General features: G+C 41.4%; 1 protein-coding gene across 5 annotated transcripts in view; it reads left to right on the top strand.

Annotated features, from left to right (window-relative positions):
* The window catches only part of CACUL1 (CDK2 associated cullin domain 1), a 74,995-nt gene extending 57,554 nt beyond the window's left edge, over positions 1–17,441 (top strand). For 3 of the 5 annotated variants that reach the window (XM_032607406.1, XM_032607408.1, XM_032607407.1), the window contains 2 exons: positions 7,006–7,049; positions 7,468–15,960. In XM_032607406.1, the coding sequence (XP_032463297.1) occupies positions 7,006–7,049; positions 7,468–7,785 (362 nt within the window). In that variant the 3' untranslated portion in view covers positions 7,786–15,960. Of the gene's footprint in view, positions 1–7,005; positions 7,050–7,467; positions 15,961–17,131 lie in introns of those variants that run through there. The other 2 variants (XR_004346081.1, XR_004346082.1) reach the window with 2 other exon arrangements.
* Positions 17,442–19,404: the final 1,963 nt, after the last annotated feature.

The following is a 19,404-nucleotide window of genomic DNA, read 5'->3' as shown; positions in this document are numbered from 1 at the left end:
CACTTATATGTGTCCACAAAATTTGCCTCCCTCGATTTTTTATTTTTTTTTTATTTTTTTTTTTTTTTATGCGTTACGCGGGCCTCTCACTGTTGTGGCCTCTCCCGTTGCGGAGGACAGGCTCCGGACGCGCAGGCCCAGCGGCCATGGCTCACGGGCCCAGCCGCTCCGCGGCATGTGGGATCCTCCCAGACCGGGGCACGAACCCGTGTCCCCTGCATCGGCAGGCGGACTCTCAACCACTGCGCCACCAGGGAAGCCCGATTTTTTATTTTTTAAAAAATTTTCTCGTGTTTATTTTTTATTTTTGGCTGCGTTGGGTCTTCGTTGCTGCGTGTAGGCTTTCTCTAGTTGTAGCAAGCGGGGGCTACTCTTTGTTGCGGAGTGCGGGCTTCTCATTGCAGTGGCTTCTCTTGTTGCGGAGCATGGGCTCTAGGCGCGCAGGCTTCAGTAGTTGTAGCACGTGGGCTCAGTATTTGTGGCGCACGGGCTTAGTTGCTCTACGGTATGTGGGATCTTCCTGGATCAGGGATCGAACCCATGTCCCCTGCATTGACAGGCGGATTCTTAACCACTGTGCCACCAGGGAAGTCCAGCCTCCCTTGATTTTGCTATAAACACTTCGCTAATTTTTCTAAAATTTGCAATTCAGTATCATGGCTTTATCCCAGAAAATCTTTCAAAGTGCATATTTTCAACCAAAATTATGTAAAAATTTTGTGATTCCCTATGGGAAAGCACCCTGTTCTGTCACCAAATCATTAAAGGGTACAGTAGTACTTTTTTTTGTTTGTTTATTTTTGTTTTTTTAATATCTTTATTGGAATAAGTAGTACTTTATAGTTTCATAATCCTGGCCCTCTCCTTAGCACTTTTGCATATCTTCTTTTATTTGAATCCCTCGCCATTAAAGGAAGAAAGTTGTAGAAAGGAAGACACCTGGGTTCCTCGCATAGTTGTGACCACAAGCAGTAGGTTGGGTATTGACTCACTTATCTGGCTGGGGCAGAGGGTGGACACTGTCTTCCATAGACTCTGAGGCCATGCTCATTCTCAGAATACCAGCCTTGATCAAGATCACTGTTCCTAAGTTTCTAATTTCAGCACAGGTTAGGAAAGAAAGCAGATAATTTGTTCTCTGTTGACCCATGGATTGGCATTTATTCCCTTTTTGTCCTGGTGGCATCTTTATTTATGTGGCAGAGGGGGGCACTGAGTAATCCATGGGTCATTACTCCCCTCACTGGCAGCTCACACTGGAAAGGTTCAGTCAGCCATCACAGGGAAGCTGTGTAGACAAGCCTGCTAACCCTGCCTTTCCTATGGCAAGAAAAGGCCAGTGGGAGATTCTGCATGTAAACAGCTGACTTCCCTCCCTGATGTCCGGTGGTCAGGGGTCTCCTGACATCAATTGTAATATTTCTAACAATTATTTTCATACACGGAATGAGGCCACTTAATGCTATGGTAATTTCACTCGTTCATTTTTGAAGAGCTGATATATTTATTTATAGGGTGTTTTTAAAAAGGTATAAAAAGTACATACTGAGAAGTTTTATTCCCACCTGTCTCCTTCTCTGCTCCCAGCCTTTAGGCAGCTGTTTTTATTAGTGTCTTATGATTCCCTCCAGTGCTTATTTTATATGCAGATATAATCGAATACAGTATATATTCTTAATTTTTATTCCTTTCTTACGCATTTCATTGTGTAGATGTACTATAACTTATTTAACCTGTCCCCCGTAGATGGCAACCTGAATTATTTCCAGTCTTCTGCTGTTACAGAGAGCGCTGCGTGCGTAACTTTGTACCTGTTGTCAGTATGTTTGGAGAATAACTCCCTTAAGTTAGATTGCAAGGTCAAGAGTAAATGCAGCGGTAATTTTGATTAAATTGCCAAATTGCCCCCCATAGGGGATTGTGCCATTTTGCATATCCACTAGCAAAGTTTAAAAGTGCCTGTTCTTCATGGCCTTGCCTAGAGTATGTTGTTACGCTTTGAATTTTCGCCAATCTGGCAGGTGAAAAATAATTAGTCAGAGTTGGTTTCGTTTGCATTTCTCTTATTATATGAGTGAGGCTGAGCATATTTTCATAGGTTTTTATTGCTTTTCCTGTAAACTGTTTCTGGTTTTCTCATTTTTCTATTTGATTGTTCGTCTTCTTTTCCTGGCTTCTAGGAGCTCTTTCTGTAGTGAGGAGATTGATTGTTTGCCCAAGATAAGAGTTATTTTTCTGTTTCTTTTGACTTCGCTTATGGTGGTTTTTTGTCTTATTTGAAGTCATGCAGACGTTTTTTTACTTTATGTAGCTAACTTTATCAGGTTGTTTTCTGTGTGGCTTATGTATTTTGAATTATAGTTAGAAGTTTTTCCTTAAATGTTTTTAAATAAATGCAGAATACACTGAGTGTACCTCTTATGTTTTCTCCTAGGCTCACCATAATTTTGAAGTCTTTTATGCTTTTTTTCATGTTTTATTTGAATGTTTGCTTCTAATTTTAGAGATGAGCTTACTGATGCCTTTAACAAATAAACAGCCTTCTGAAAACTTTTATTTCTGTGAAGCAGTGTAGGAAGATAGCTCTTGTAGATTTCTCTGAACATCTTGAATTCACCTTCCAGAAGAATGTGTGGAACTATTTAAACATATCCAGAGATTTTTTTTTTTTTTTTTTTGCGATACGTGGGCCTCTCACTGTTGTGGCCTCTCCCGTTGCGGAGCACAGGCTTCCGGATGCGCAGGCTCAGTGGCCATGGCTCACGGGCCCAGCCGCTCTGTGGTATGTGGGATCTTCCCAGACCGGGGCACAAACCCGTGTCCTCTGCATCGGCAGGCGGACTCTCAACCACTGCACCACCAGGGAAGCCCCAGAGATACTTTTGTAATCCTAATTTTGGAACTGGAATAAGAGAACAGGGTGCAGGACTGTTTGGTGTGTAGTTGCTTGGGATGACTGACTCCATAAATAGTCTCATTTAACATTGCCTTTGAAGGACTAGCCTAGCACTGTTCTGACAAGGCCAAGTTGGTCATATTCAGGGAAACGCCTTGGAGTTTTGGTGTAAATATGAACTTTTGTTTCTCTTAGTGGAATTCTTTCATATGAACTTTAAATGCTAGTATTCCAAAACTTGATAAAATTAAAATGTTTTATTTTACAAACTGAATTGAGCCATTTCTAGAATTAAGCTAACAAATTATTATACATTTACTATGAGGATTAAAGGCTGCCTCGTGACTTATTCTGATGGGTGCTTTGCACAGAGTAGGCCCCTCTTTACCTGACATTCTGGACTCATGCTGGACTGGCCCAGACTGGTCAGAAAGGGTGTGCCTGCACCATATACTTAGCAACTGAAGACAGTTTGCCTGTGCTTCCAGCACTTGTGTATGGACCTTCCATATTCTGCCCTGCCAAACTTGATGCTGCCTTTGATCATTATTTGGCTAGGATTGTTTTGGAAGAAATGTCCACTGATGCAAAAATATAGTCTAAGCTATCTAACAAAAATTCTGTTACTGGCTATCCTGATATGAGCAGTCATTTTATGGTTTGTGTCTGGCCAATCACATGATTCCTGTTCAGCTTTGCAAACTATTTTTTTATTTAAGGCTGTGTTCCATTTATGTGATATAGGGAGTAAGCAGCGCACAGCTTTAATGTGGATGGCACAGAGAAAGTCTTTGGAATGTTTTGAAATAATATGTGAATATTATCAAATATATCCTCTTTTGCAGTTAATGGACAGATTCTCATTTGGGCTGGAGTTTATGTGAAACATCTTTAGGTTCATGGAAATATAGCGTGGAGTTATTTCAAAGCTAGAAGTAACGTACAAGCTAAGAGCAATATTTTCTTTTTATGTATTACCTGCATAATTGAATTGCTTATTGGGGGAAGGGCAGGTTGGTGTTTGTTAAAGATTACATTACGGAAGATAAGCTCGTTTGGGAACTTCTAGCATGCAGTCTCTCAGATGGAGCATCCCCATTCACACCAGCCTATGGGCCTCTTCAGAGGGTCTACCAGATAGCTTTTAAAGGCAAGTAAAATGTTCTTGCTGAGTGATTGTTACCTGGATTTCTGGAACAAAATAGAACCTTGTTAGGAGTATTATTGGTCTTTAGCTGAGAGGGTCACTCCTAGCTGAGAGGATTGGGGCTTTTTCATTTAGTAGCAGGGGTCTGGTTTTGAGGGCAGCTTATAGCTTTCTAGACTTGTAGCATTATTAGGTAATGTCTCTGGCAGCCTCTCGCATGCATACACCACACTTACATTCTTTGTGCCTCCCGTTGTTTTCACATCTGCATTTTTCTCCTGTTATTTTTGCATGTTCCGTTTTTTAAAAAATTTTGGGGGGTGGGAATGAAGGCTGTCTGTAGAAGTTGAGGTTCCAGATACAAGATCCATCCTGTGTCTTCCTTTTTGCTCAGCATGAACTTACTTGTTTCAGAATATTTGGTGAATGCTACTGTGATGATACTAGTGTAAGACTCGCAGCAGGCTTTGGCCGGATACTGCGTTAACAATAGAGGTGTTTAAAAGCAGTATTAAGGCGGATCTGTTTAGGGCTCTTTAGACTGTCTAAAGCTAGTTTGTGCTAAGTTTTCCTCCAAATGCTCAGCCTAGAGAAGAGCCCTGCAGAGACCCTTTGGTGTGTTCTCTTCCTGCCGGTCCTTAAGACTCCTCACCCAGCCCAGCAAGAGGTTTCTGTCCTGGTCTTGAGTGTAACCAGAGAAAGAAAGTGGGAAACTTTGGTAATCTGGAGGATTACACAAAAGCATGAAATAATTACTTGGGCTGCATTTTAATCCATCTGTAGAGGCTATTTATGAATTATTCACTTATTAATTCAGCAAATATTTTGTATTTTCTATTATGTGCTAGATGCTGCTCTAGGTACTGGGTGAACAAGACAGGCAGAGTTCCTGTTTTTATGGAGCTTATGCTCTGCTGTTGGGAGTTAAGTAACAAACATGTAAACAGATTATTTCAAGTAATAATAAGTGCTAGGCAGAAAATGAAACAGATTATGGGATAGAGAGTGAGTGACCAAGGCATGCATGAGGGGCTGTTCCAGCTAACTTGGTGATGTAATGCCCCTAAGGAGGAGAATTCCAGCTAAACGGTAAGGAGATAGCCATGTGGCTAACTCAGGGGAAGAGTGTTGCAGGCAGAGAAAGTAGTAAGTGCAGAAGTGCTAACATGTCCAAGGGACAGAAAGAGAGCCAGAGTGGCTGAAGTATAATGAACAGGGGTAGAAAATGAGCTTGGAGGGGTAGGCAGGAGCCATGTCTCACAGGACTGGGAAAATGATTTTTTATATATATAAATTCATTTTATTTATTTATTTATTTATTTCTGGCTGCATTGGGTCCTCGTTACTGCATGTGGGCTTTCTCTAGTTGCGGCGAGCGGGGGCTACTCTTCGTCGAGGTGCGGGGGCTTCTCATTGCAGTGGGTTCTCTTGTTGCGGAACACGGGCTCTAGGTATGCGGGCTTCAGTAGTTGTGTCTCACAGGCTCTAGAGCGCAGGCTCAGTAGTTGTGGCGCACAGGCTTAGCTGCTCCGCGGCATGGGGGATCTTCCCGGACCAGGGCTCGGACCCATGTCCCCTGCATTGGCAAGCGGATACTTAACCACTGCGCCACCAGGGAAGCCCTGGGAAAATGCATTTGAATTGATTTTTTTTAACTGTGATGGAAAGCCACTGAAGGGCTTTAATCAGGGGCATGAAATAATCTTATGTATGCTTTTACATAAGATTGCTCTGGCTCTTGTCTGGACTAATACTAAGACTCTTGCAGTGGTGTAGGGGAGAGATGATAGTGGTTTGGATTGGGATTGTAGCCATGGGGCTGAGGAGTGGTTGGTTTTGGATTATGTGCTGGGACAGAATGCTCCAGAGTGAGGGAAAGAGAGGAATCAAGGATGAGCTAGGATTTTGGCCTGAGTAATTGGACGGGTGGTGGTGTGATTTATTGAAGAAGTCTGAGGAAAGAGTGGGGATGGAGTGCATTCTGGCTGTGGTAAATTTGCAGTAGATGGAAGTCGTCCAAGTGACAGTGGCTGTGAGGCAGTTGGACCTACAAGTCCAAAGTGTCAGGAGGAAATCAGAGCTGGAGATAGAAATCTGGGAGCCATTGGCATATGGATCGTATTTCAAGTCATAGGACTGGTGTGACTGCTGTCCTAGACGAAGGAGAATTTTACATGGTGAAGAAAAAGTGGCCAAGGACGGAGTGTCGGGCAGAGCTCGGAGTGTTTCAGGAAGGAAGAGGTCAACTGTGTAGATGTTGCTAAGAGACCGGGAAAGAAAAAGCTAGTGGATTGGTTATTATTACTCATTACTTAAGCATTTTAGTCATTTGTCTGAAAAACTGGAGAGACAAAAATAGGATTTACAGATAGCATAGGACTTAATCAGACCTCTATTTTATTATCTCTAAAGTGGAACTAGAAATTCTGTGGGTGTTTAAGATGAGCTGGTTATTCTCTGTAAAGGTTCACGTTCTTCTATCTGCGAGAAGGGTATTCATGTCCATTAAGATTCTGAGATTTTTCAAAAGCTTTAAGCAGTTTCTGGTCCCGTAATATGGCTTTTAGCGGAAGTTTTTGAATTTTTCTATTCCATTTTTGAAATTTGCCCTGTTATATATATGCAGGTCACCAGGGATGTCGATAGTAGAGCCCAGGTTTGTCTTCAAAGATGTTTTAGTCAATCGATTTCTAGGACCCAGGGTAAACCATCTTTATAGATAGTCCTTCCTTTATTTAATAGCTTTCTATATTTAAAAGATAGCACCTTTTAGCTAAGAATATTCAGGTTATAAATGACTCAGCTACTGTTGTAAGTTTAATGTCTGTTTTAAAATAGGTTGTTAGAATTGAAATACCTGCTCTACTTCCATTGTCAATTTTGCCAATTCATTTCTCCTACTTTGTTGTGTGAAGCTATCAGTCAGTTCTGTTGACTCCCTCTTCTTTTTTTTAATCCCCAGAGGTGACCAGTCCCGGAAGAGAGCTGGGGATGAGTTGGCTTATAGTAAGTAATGATGTTCCTTACCATCCTTGATGGTTTTGTGATGTAAGGCAGCCACTGGCTATAATGATATCCAGTGTTCTTGATGGTGGTCTCCAAGGGCACTGTGTGCAGTCAGGGTCAGACTGTTCTGTAAGCTGTGGCAGCTCTGAAGCCCAGTTGCTGGTGGCAGTTTTCAGGCAGTTGTCAGGAGGCTGCCAGTTCTTTAGTCTCCACTAGACTGAGATAAAGGGCCCAGACTCAGCTCCTGATGATTTGGTCCCCTTCACTTCATTCAAAACCACATGGTTTTGAGGTTTTCTCTGATCTCCTTTTGGGGGATTGGGAGAGGGGTGAGAAATAAGTGTCAAATAAACAGACTCCTACCATTATCAAATGCTGCCGGCTGTTGATACTTTAACTCTTCTGATGTTTTTTTCAGACAGCTCATCGGCATGTGCAAGTTCCAGAGGGTACAGATAGTGAATGTATCGAATGTACTTTCCTTCCTGAAAAGAGGACACACTGGAGCTGCAGAGACTGTATTCAGAGCGCAGCGGGGTCCTGCAGACACTCAGGAGCTCTGTCACCAAGCTGTTCTTGGAAAAGGATGTTGGAGTTCTTACTTTGGTTTGTAATTTTAAAAAACAAAAAACTAACAAAACAGTTGCTGCTAGACTTGGGGATGATTTTGAAATGGGACAATCTTCTAATGACTTTATCTACAGCTTCCGTGAGGAACAAGCATCATGAAGAGTGACCATTGCTAAGTGAGATCCAGCAGCCAAAGTCAGCAGCTTCCTCCAAAAATATAAGAGCAGAAGAATCTTTTTTATTTTTTTTAAAGCACTTGTTTTGTTCATTTGCGGACTTGGCACTTTGGCATATTGGTTTCATACAGAAAGATATCTTTTGCTTTAAAATCAAGCAGATCATTACAATACAGTATTTTTCACCCCTAACCAAAACAAACCCCTTTAAAAGAGTTGGTCTTTGTTTAGCATTAGAAAGTCTTCTTACAGGAAGATGCTAACTCTGCTTCCAGTATAACTTCTCCCCCCCACCCCCGCCCGCACCATCAGTTCACAACTTTTCTACTCTGTGCCTTCAGCTTTGTGCACTTTGCAGCTCTGTGACCATGTTGTCAAACTCACAAATGCTTCCTGAAAAAGTTGATGGTATCACAGACTAACTTGCCAAGATGTCAGGTGTGACTTCACAGCAGGATGCTAAATAAGTGGGAAAATAGAAACATGGTGCACGTTGGTCAGATTTCCTCCTGCCTCACCGTGGCTTGTTCATGTTAATGTTGGGGACCAACTCTCGTAGACCATTTTCCATTCCCTCCGTCACTTAACGTGCTCTCACTGACTGCTGGAGTGTTGGCATTACGCTAGTTTAGGGCTGGCCGGTACTTTAGCACTAAAGCTCCCTTTTTAATATTGTTGAGAATTACCCAGTGGTAAAAGCTGATTCCTGTGATGCTCTACGAAGCAGATACGGTAATTAAATTCAAACATAGTCAGCGGTGTGGGATTCCTGATCGATTTCATTTTTATGGGTGAGATAAGTACTTAAAAAAAGTTTGCAGGGGCTTCCCTGGTGGCACAGTGGTTGAGAGTCCGCCTGCCGATGCAGGGGACACAGGTTCAGGCCCCAGTCCGGGAGGATCCCACATGCCGCAGAGCGGCTGGGCCCGTGAGCCATGGCCGCTGAGCCTGCGCGTCCGGAGCCTGTGCTCCGCAACGGGAGAGGCCACAACAGTGAGAGGCCCGCATACCGCAAAAAAAAAAAAAAAAAAAAAAAAAAAGGCATTAAAAAGTTTGCAGTCTGCATCTTTTAAAACATCATATTCGAGTATAATAGAGAAAAAGTAGCACTGCTGTTTTAAGGCGCCCTTCCGGCTGTGGCCAAGCTATATTTTCTGTTTCCATACACCCACGGTGCTACCGTTCCTTGTAAAAGACTCTGAAGCTTATTCCAAGTTGTTTTTGAAAGGCAAAGTAAAATAGAAAGATGCGGCAAGGGAAAAACAGTTTTGCTTAGATCTAAATTGAGCATGTGCTTGACTCTCTTTGGCTGTGTCAGCTATGTTAGACTAATATTTACGTCTTCAGAGGACTAGGGGCAAAAAAAGAAGACACATCAGGGGTACCGACCATCACGCTTCTGATTTTCGGGTTGTTCGTAGAGTTGTCTCTGCCAATTCACTTGGTCCTTTTTTGGGGGAGCAGGCTGGGGGGCGAGTTTGAAGTGTTAGGAGCAATTCAGTCGTCTAATAGAAGAAGTCCTCTGTTTGTAACATGAATATTCAGAGAAGTAAAAGTAAGGTCATCAGATTTATTTTTTTAAGTACTTATCAACCAGGGTTGGTGGATTTTGAGGAGGACTTTGAATTGGGCTCATTTCACTCTGTGAGCATCTTGGGTTATATTGAGAAACACTGAATTACTCTAAGAATATATACAGGCTCTCACTGTGCCCTGTACAGTTTGACTTGCTACACCAGTAACATTCTGATATCAAGGAAGAATTCAGTTTTATCAAGAAGTTCAAATTTTACTTTACTCAATGGAATGCTTGCTGCAGGCTTATAAATAACACCTGCAACTGAGCTCTTGAGCGGTTTTAATAATATTTCTGAAAGGAGTGAAATTGGAATGTTTCTTTTAATGTGGATGAATTCTTCAGTATCCTAGTAATATACCCAAATGCTTTTTCTGGGAAGGGAGTATTCTTTGGCCAACAACGGAACTTTCCCTCTAAAAGCATTGTATTAGGATGTGGATAGGCATTAAAATCTTTGGATGCTTTCTGCATTATTAAGTTACTGGAGGAATATTTTATATTGTCTTTTTATTATTAGTACGTGTTAACAAAGTGGGCGGAGTAAAGTTTGCAGAAGTTGCACAGTGGCTGCAGCTTGCTGTGGGTGAGGGCTTAGTGGCACAAAGCTGTGATTGGAAGGCACTGTAGAAAGAATATACACATTCTCCCAGTGCATTCGACCTGCTTCTTACTCATTTTGGCCCCTTGAGGTACATTGCAGTATGAAGAAACTATTCCTTTAAGTCATTGTTGACCTTGCTTATGTAATTGGGATTCTTAACAAATGTCTTAGTTTGCAACATGAGGGGAATAAGATTTGCCTCCATTTTGTATTGACTAAGCACTGTTTGCCTAAAAGTATTTTCTTCTTGTGTTTACTTGTATTCTTCTTGCCAGTACAGTATATAGTTTCTGCACTCCAGTTAAACACTGGCTTTTTGTGGGGTCCAAATCATCGAAGGCAGAAAATTGTAAAGCAGGTTGATTGTCTCACGAGTCAACACACGCAGTTGGTTTGGCCATACTGACTAGTGTGTGTGTGTGCAGCCTGAAACCAGACCCTCCAAAGAAAGCCAATTCACTCACCTTGGAATGATGACACGTAACATCAGTACATGATCGTCGTTTTGAGAGACGGTGCTTATTTTAAAGGTTGGCGTTAAGCTTCAGTAACAGTGTCATCTCATATCCTCTGTTGTCACAGCTGCATCCTAACCCAACTGCTTTGTTTTCTGTGGGGCAGAGAGCAAAACCTGGTGTTGTGATTCTTAATCTACTAGTTCTTAGGTAGAGTTAGTGAGAAGAAACAAAAACCTGGGTGCGTGAGTTGTGCATTATTAAATTTTGTGGAAAAGTTACTTTTTTTTCCTGTCCCTTTTGCAAGTTTGAGGAGGTTCCCCTCCCTTTCTTGGGGGCATGGGATGAAAGCCAATTTGTGAGTAAGTGAGATTGCGGAAGACTGGATGCCCCGTGGTTGTTAACACCGCACGTGCATCTCCAGCACTGCAGCCCCATAAAGCTGTCACTGCCCGTGCTACATGCCATGCTTTCTGTCAGGTTGCAGATTTGCACACATAAAGAGTTCCTCAGGAAGAGTTTGCACATGCACCACCTCACAATAGTCTGTACTGACCGAACAAGGGATTTGAAAGTTTTTCAGCACAAAAGGAGAACTTCAGAGTGGTGGTCTGTGCACTTGTAACTAGCGAAGGTAATGGTGATCTGACAAACACGATTGGTTTCTGGAGTGAACCAGAAGGTTGAACCAGATTGGTTAGAAAGTGAACAGGAGCGCTTGTATCATAGTATTTAAATAAGCCTGTTTAATCTCCCGGGGTAGCCCTTCCAGATTTTGTCATCTTCTCATTGAGACTAGCTCTGTTTTCTTTTATGTTTCTTCTGTTTTATTGCAGTTTATTATTTCCATGATTATTATGCAAGAGGCATTGCTCTTGAGCTAAAATTCAATTGTCTAAATAAAGCAGCTATTATTAGATAACATTGTTTTATGAATGTACACTAATCTGAGATATTAAAAAAAACTTTACAATTAAAAAGCAAAACAGAACCTCTACATGAGCTATCCAGTCATTGTTTCGATGTTTTGGGTTTCTTTCTTTTTCTTTTTTTTTTGGTGTCTCTTTGAGCTTCAGAGTATTATGTTTACTTTAACCCAGGTTTAGGCCTCTTAAGGAGACTTGAAAATTTAAGATCGGAGTATGAATCCCTTGACTGACACCTAGAAGAGGTTTATAAGGACCTTTTTGGTTGTGATTGCTGTTTTCAATAAGATTGCATAAGTTGAAGTTCATGTTTATCAGAAGTTAAAATAGAGGTCATAGGAGTTTGTGGAGAAATGGCTTTCCTGTTATTTTCACTACCTTGTTGAAATTTGCCCGTTTCCGGCCACCAGGATATATGAAAAGACCCTTGTTCTTTCCAAAGGAAAGGATTGCTCTTCTGTCCCCACTGTTTATTAACCAAGTCATTGACACTTTGCCACCTCCACTGGCCAAGACCCTATTTTGAACCTCTTTCCAGAGCTAAGTGGCACAAGTACGTATACTGTTTCTACTTATGTTGGTGGAGTGGCTGTGGGAGAATTAAAGAAAATGCTAGACAGAGGTACATTCTTCTAGGACCCTAGTATATATTGTACCCCTGCTGATTGGAAATTATCTTCATTTCTGGTTGGATTGCATTGTTTAGAAATGCAATGTTAATGGCTTACAATTCTGGAAAATTTATGGTGTGGCTCTGGGGTGAATTCTGTGGTTTGAAAAAAAAATAAGTATTTTGTATTGATTCTCACATGTCATTTCAATGTTATGACCATGTACTAAATGCAGTAAGACTGGATATTTTCTTAGAAGGGTATGTTTTGTTAAACAGGTGGCAGTTGAATTGCTCTCATTAGTTCTGTTTGTCAGTATTACAGCTGTGCAGTTCAGACGTGATGTGGGGAGCTGTGGCCGGAGACAGGGATGCTTAAGAATAAACGGGAGGCCACATGCAGACAAGAGGCTTTTGCCACCCACCAGCATAGCCAGAGCGAGGATGAAGCAACGAAGTCTAGTCTCTGGTGGTCCTTGTTTGTCGGAAAGCATAGTGGAGCTTAGAACAGGGTGTTCTGTACGTCAACTCTTTTATTAATCCAAGAAAAACAAAGTGGTGGGTGAAACTCCTACTGACCGGGGATTCAAAGCCACTGACTTTGGCTCTGACCTTTAACTCTTGATGGATTTTGAATCACTCCTTCTGTATTAGGGTGCATACCATCACTCTAAAACATTGTGGTTAATGAAATAAATCTTGTACAGATGTCCTTGGCCTTGTTATGTTGCTACCTGGTTTATCAGAACTTTGTTTTAATATAGAATATATGGTTTTGCTTACAGTACATTCATGATGCCTCATAAACGATAATGACACTCAGTATTCTACCACGGTCAGTTAGCCCTCAGGATGAGTGTCCATCTTCACCTCTGTACCAGTGGTAAAAAAAAACTGTGTGTGTGTGTGTGTGTGTGTGTGTGTGATGATGATCAATGATGACCAAATTGGATTTATCTCAGGAATGCAGATTTGTTAATGTTAGGAAATCAATTAATATGACTCATCTATTAACAGATTAATGTTGTATGATCAGATTATCTATGAAAGTCCAAAATATCTGCAAGGCAAATTAGAAGACTTATGAGTTTATCAAGGTTGCTGGAACAAAATCAATATCCAAATGTTAATTACATTTTCATGCAGCAGCCACAAGTAGTAATGGCTTTAAATATTTTAAATGTTATTAAGTAGAATTTACAGTAGGAACGAAAAAGTCATAAAGTACCTAAAAATCTTAATAAAACGTATATAAGCCTTTTAATGAGAAAATGATAATTTTAAAAAAGCACCTTTGTTGACCTAAATAAATGGGGAGACTGTGATGGGTAAGAAGATCATCTAGGTCTCAACTCTTTCTCCAAATTTTTTAATAGGTTAAAGTAATTCCAGCAAAAAATCCCAATGGTACTTGACAAGCTGATCCTAACATATAAATGGAAGAGCAAAGGACCGAGGATGTCCAAGATATTCCAGAAAAAGGTGAAGTGTGAGGGGAGCTAGCACTACCAGAGTATAAAACTTACTGTAAAATACCGTGAGTGATTAAAACACTGTGGAGTTGGCACAGAGGTTATAAGTAGATGAATGGACAGGAATAAAGAGCTCGGGAACTGACCCACTCACGTGCGAGAACCTAATTTTTTAAAGGTAGTCGTTGCAGAGCGGTGGGGAGGAGGATGGATTATTTAATAAATGGGGCTTCAGTAATTCTTCACAAAGGAAAAAAATGAATTGGACTTCAGCCTTGCACCAGGCACAAAAGTCAGTCCCCAAGTGGATTAAAGATTTACTGGATTAAAGTGAAAACTTAGAAGATGATACAGAAGAATATTTTTATGACTTTGGGGAAGGGAGGATAGAAAGTGCAAACCATGAGTTAAAAGATAAATCATTTAGCTGCGTTGATAGTAAGTACTTTTGTTTACCAAACATGCCACAGAGTGAAAAAATAAGCCCAAACTGGAATAAGATACAGATAATCACGATGTATACATAACTACTAAAAAGCACCAGCATGCAAATCAGTAACAGAGCAAGGACTCAGGAGAGAAGCAGGCAGAAAAAAACACAAGTAGGCATAGCACAGAAGAAGAAACAGAAATGGCCCATAAACATGAAAAGATGTCCAACCTTATTAGTAAACAGGAAACGCACATTGAAACCATAAATATAATACCATTTCCTAGTCACCAAATTGGCAACAGTTAAGTCAGAAAAGTGGGGAGGGATAAACTAGGAGTTTAGGATTAGCAGATACAAGCTACTATATATAAAATAGATAAACAACAAGGTCCTACTGTGTGGCACAGGGAAACTATTCATTATCCTATAATAAACCATAATGGAAAAGAACATGAACAAGTATATATATATATCACGTTGCTGTACATCAGAAGTAATGCAACATTGAAAATCAAGTACAATAAAAAAATAAACGGGGGGAAAAGTCAGAAAATACCAAAAAGTGGAGAGATTATGACAACAGGAGCTTTCATCTGCTACTCTTGGTGTAAGTCAGTACTACCACTTTGGAAAACAGCATTAGCTAGTGAAGTTGAACAGGTGTATCTTATAGCTCAGGATTTCTGCTCTTAGAGAAACTCATGTCAGGTGTATATACCCAGGAAACATGCCCAGGAATGGTCACAACAGCACTATTTGGAATAACCAAAAAGGAGGGAAAGAGAGAGCCAGCTGTCCCTCTACAGTAAAATGAATAGATGAAGTGTATGTGTGCAGTGGGATTCTGTGGAACCCTAAGTGCAGCGTAGAGCTTTGTGCATCAACAGTGGGTGAGTCTCAGAAATCATGTTGCGTTAAAAAGAAGCAAGTCGGAAGAGTCCAGTCAGCCTATATTGTTTAAGGATTCGTAAGTAATAAAACTGTAGAGAAAAGAAAGAATTACTAACATTCAAGATCATGGTTTCCTTGGGGGTGGGGTAGAGGGGAGTGAGAATGGAGAGGAACGTGGGCTTATAAGCATTTGAGAATAGGAACATTTTGACCATTGTAAACATGTCAGTTTTTGAGTTAATATCTAAATTCAGCACAAAGCCAATCCAAATGCCAGAAGTATTTTAAATATAAATTAAAAATTCATTTGGAAGTATAAGCTGATGAGAAAATAAAGTCTTCATCGAAAGGGGGGGAAGAAGAGGAACTTGCTGTACCAAGAAAACATTTTTTTAATTACAATTTTTACACTGGTATAAAAATAGACAAATTAATAGAAGATGGTTTAAAATAGAAAGACTCAAATGCTTTTAAGAATTTTTAGTACGTTAAAGGTGGCTTTTTGAAATGATTCTGATCATGACGGATTATTCCGTAAAAGGTGCTGATATAACTGGAGAAAATTCAGTCACACCATTTGCCAAAAAGAAATTCCAGGTGGACTAAAAATGGAAAAATAAGTCATAAAAACTAGAAGATGATGCAGTTTATTTTTTCTTGAGGTGGGAGAAGTTTGTTCTAAGAATGTAAGCAATGGTCTGAAAACAGAACCCTGTGTAAACCACTCACCTGACTGTACTACGTAGAGCACCACCCCCAGTATTTGTATATACATATATATTTTTAAATTAATGTCTGTGCACTATACTAATACATGTAAGACAAAAAATAGAAAAGAAAAAAGATGAGGTGAAAATGTTTTAAAATATTTTTTTGTGTGTATTGTGGTAAAAAAACCTTTTACTTTTTTTGAAAAGTTTAGTGAGAGCCATATTATTAAAAATGCTTCATTATTTTTGAAACTCCTAGTTTTAACCCTTAATGATAAAAACAACTTAATGTCTGATTCTAAGGTAAGTTTATTTTAATGCTAGTTTTTAATGGCTATTGTAGCTGAAAAAGCCACCTCATTAAGATCTGTGGATCCAGATGACTCTGCTTTCTGAAAAGCAGTACTCAGTTTTCAGTTCCATCTACTAGTCTTAAAAAAAGTGTTTGTTGAAATCTTTATAATAAATTTCCATCTTTCTCACTGTCACTAACTTGTTCTGGCTCAATAATTACAAGTGTGGTTTTTTTATTGTTAACAAATGGGTTCAAAACGTACTGAAACTCACTTTTGAATTTTAGTTCCCAAGTTCATGTGTGCACTTATGAGAGTTTTTATAGGTGACAGTTTTTGGTAACACATTTTCATAAAGCTGGAGACATGTCTAGCCATTTTCAAGATGCTCTTAACAAGAATTCTTTAGGAAAAATAGCTGCTTTCTTACTCATAGTTAGTATATCATCTTTACCTTGAAGGGTCAGATAAAGTCTGTTTTTTTTTTTGTTTTTTTTTTTTAAAGTCTGGGTGGTTTTTTTTTTCGTAAGTTTATTTTATTTATTTATTTTTGGCCGTGTTGGGTCTTCGTTGTTGCTCACAGGCCTTCTCTAGTTGCGGAGCAGTGGCTTCTCGTTGCAGAGCACGGGCTCTAGGCGTGCAGGCTCAGCAGTTGTGGTGCACATGGGCTTAGTTGCTCCACGGCATGTGGGATCTTCCCAGACCAGGAATGGAACCTGTGTCCCCTGCGTTGGCAGGCGGATTCTTAACCACTGCGCCACCAGGGAAGCCCTTTTGTTTGTTTTTTAAATACCTTCTTGATTGCATATTACTGACAGGGACTTGTCACCTCAAGAAAGGTTGGCAAATTGCAGATGTTTGTGTTTTTATCAATAAAAGAAATAGAACAATATTGACAATACTCTTTTAAATGTTGCTATAACCAACAAACCTCTTTTGGGATTTAAATTTCTCCATCTCATAAAATGTTGTAAAGACACTCTTATGTGAGATAATAAAATCTAAGTCCGGTTGCCTTGTGGGAGCACCCAGGCTACAATTTTCTGGAAGAGAATGACGTCATTGTCAGTCCTCTGCATTGTGGAGTCCCACCACTCCTTTCAGGATACCTTGCTTTTTTTTTTTTTAAACCAACCATGGGGAAATGGGGGAATAGAATAGAATGGGGGAAATAGAAAATCCTTTAGAAAATGGCAGTAATAATTGCTATAGACAAGATCTGCTGATGGATGCTAAATTAGTGGATGGACGTTAGTTTAAGGAGAAATAGGATAGTTGCATAAGTTCAAAGTTATCCCACCCCCCAAATATTTATTAGTTACATTTTAACACATGTATACAAATTCTTTGATATTCCTGTCTTCAGGAGATGGAGCTTAATTACCCTTCCCCTGGGTGTGGGCTGGACTCAGTGACTGGCTTCTGAGTATGGAAAAGAGAAAATACTACCTTCATCACAGAGACACCTGGGGGCAGCCCCGTGACCAAGTGGTCACGGTTCACATCCCAGCGGTGAGTCATGTTGGTATCCTACCCCCTGATATGATGCCCTGAGAAGGACACTTCACCTCTGTGGTATTTTCTCCCAAATCCGTAACCTCAGTCTACACATGAGAAAAGTCAGACAAATCCAAATGGGGGGCTTTCTCCAGGACACCTGACTGCTCCTCTTCAAAGGTGTCACGGTCATGAAAAACCAGGGGAGACCCAAAAGCTGTCACAGGTGAAGGTAACTAGAGTCGTAGTGACTAAACACCATGTGGGATCCTGGGATCAAAAAAGGATGTGAGGGCTTCCCTGGTGGCGCAGTGGTTGAGAGTCCGCCTGCCGATGCAGGGGACACGGGTTCGTGCCCTGGTCCGGGAAGATCCCACATGCCGCAGAGCGGCTGGGACCTGTGAGCCATGGCCGCTGAGCCTGCGCGTCCGGAGCCTGTGCTCCGCAGCGGGAGAGGCCACAACAGTGAGAGGCCCGTGTACCAAAAAAAAAAGGATGTGAGTGGAGAAGCTGGAGAAATTCAGGTAAAATCTGTGGCTTGGTTAATGGTGTTGCACCGATGATGATTTCTCAGTTTTGGTAAGTGTACCTTGGTTATGTGAGGTTTTAACCCTAGGGGGAGCTGGGGGAAGGATTTATAGAAACGCTGTACTGTCTTTGCAACTCTTGCATATGTAAATCTAAAACTTTCCCCAAGAGAGTTGGGGTTTTTTTTTAATCCCATGGATTTCTCAGAGAATTATAAGGGGGCATGAAATAATAGTTCTTGCAGGAATCTGAGCTTTTAATTCCTCTTTTAGAAGCTGTACAGGGAGCCACAGTAATTCCAATGGGCACGTGGCTTTTGGGGCTGGTGGCTCATTTCTAAGCTCTGTCATCAAAAGTCTGTTTTGAGATGAGTTAAAGTGTTCATCTTCAAATTGAAAGGTCTGAGCTTCACAAGCTGTCGTGTGAATCACTTGTGTTTTGTTCATAGCATCCTCTTGCTGTCCTTGATGGTACATGTTGGCTTCCAATCAGGGTTAGAGAATTGGGTTGACATTGGTATCACTGGCTCGACTTTGGAGAAAATGTCATTGCAACCCATCTGAGGAAGTTTTGATGGAGGGGCAGTTGACATCCTGGGCGACCGGTCTCCGAGTTGGAGGTCGTCCCCGGGCACTGAAGGGGCCCCCTCTCTTCTGGGTTACTCACACTGTCCGCTCTCAGGCTTTCCAAGGAAAACCTGGTTAGAGTCAGACCCTCCCAAGTTCCCACAAACCTGGAGTTCTCGAGTCTACCGAAAATCATGCTAAATCAAGTGTGAAGTGGGGAATTACTTCAAAACTACAAGTACAGCAAGAAGATTAAAGGCACCAGACCCATCTGCTAATATAGGAAAGGAGATCAAAGAGAAGAAAGCAGGCGTTGAAAGGGCTTTCCACTATGGGGTGCCATCTTATCGGGGATGCGAGGGGGCCTTGGAAAGAGAAATGGGAAAATTCAGGTGTAAGGCAGATGCTCTGGGGAGGGTTGATGTAAAAGCAATTTTAGGGCCCAAGACTGCCAGTCGCATTAGGCCATCTCGGGCCCGGGACCACGGTGAGCTCTGGTGGGCAAGAGACATGGGGGACCCGGAGACACAGACTGACTAGAGGGCAAGTGCAGACATGGACTAGGACTGCTGAGAGGCCGTGTGGTGCAGTAGAGACGACGTGAGCTCTGGACTCAGGTGCGTTTAGGGTCAGTAGCTCCCCGTCCTTCATGTTGTGTGTCCCCATGCAGGTCACTTCAGCTCTCTGAGCCTCAGTTTCCTCTACTGTAAAACCAAAGTGCTCTCACCTTCCCTTTTTCCATGGCTTCGATGTTTCTCATCCTCAGGTCTCAGAATAACAACTTCCACTACTGTTACTGCTTCCGCTGTTACACTGACCCAGTCTTCACTGCATGCCTGGCACTGTGGGAAACACTCTATTCCTCTGTCTCAATTGACACCCGTGACAGCTCTGTTTTCCAGTGAGAAAGCTGGACCTCACAGGCGTGAAGTGACCTGTCCAAGGCCAGCCAGCTGTCACAAAGCAGCTGGTCCTTAATGATCACACTGGCAGGAGTTGATGTAAGGGCTTCAAGACGTAACCCTAACACAGGGCCCGGTACAGAGTG

Source organism: Phocoena sinus, chromosome 16 (genome assembly GCF_008692025.1).
Source record: "Phocoena sinus isolate mPhoSin1 chromosome 16, mPhoSin1.pri, whole genome shotgun sequence".
In the NCBI taxonomy this organism is placed as follows: domain Eukaryota; kingdom Metazoa; phylum Chordata; class Mammalia; order Artiodactyla; family Phocoenidae; genus Phocoena; species Phocoena sinus.
The sequence above is the reverse complement of the archived record's forward strand: the minus strand, read 5'-3'. Positions and strand labels throughout refer to the sequence as shown.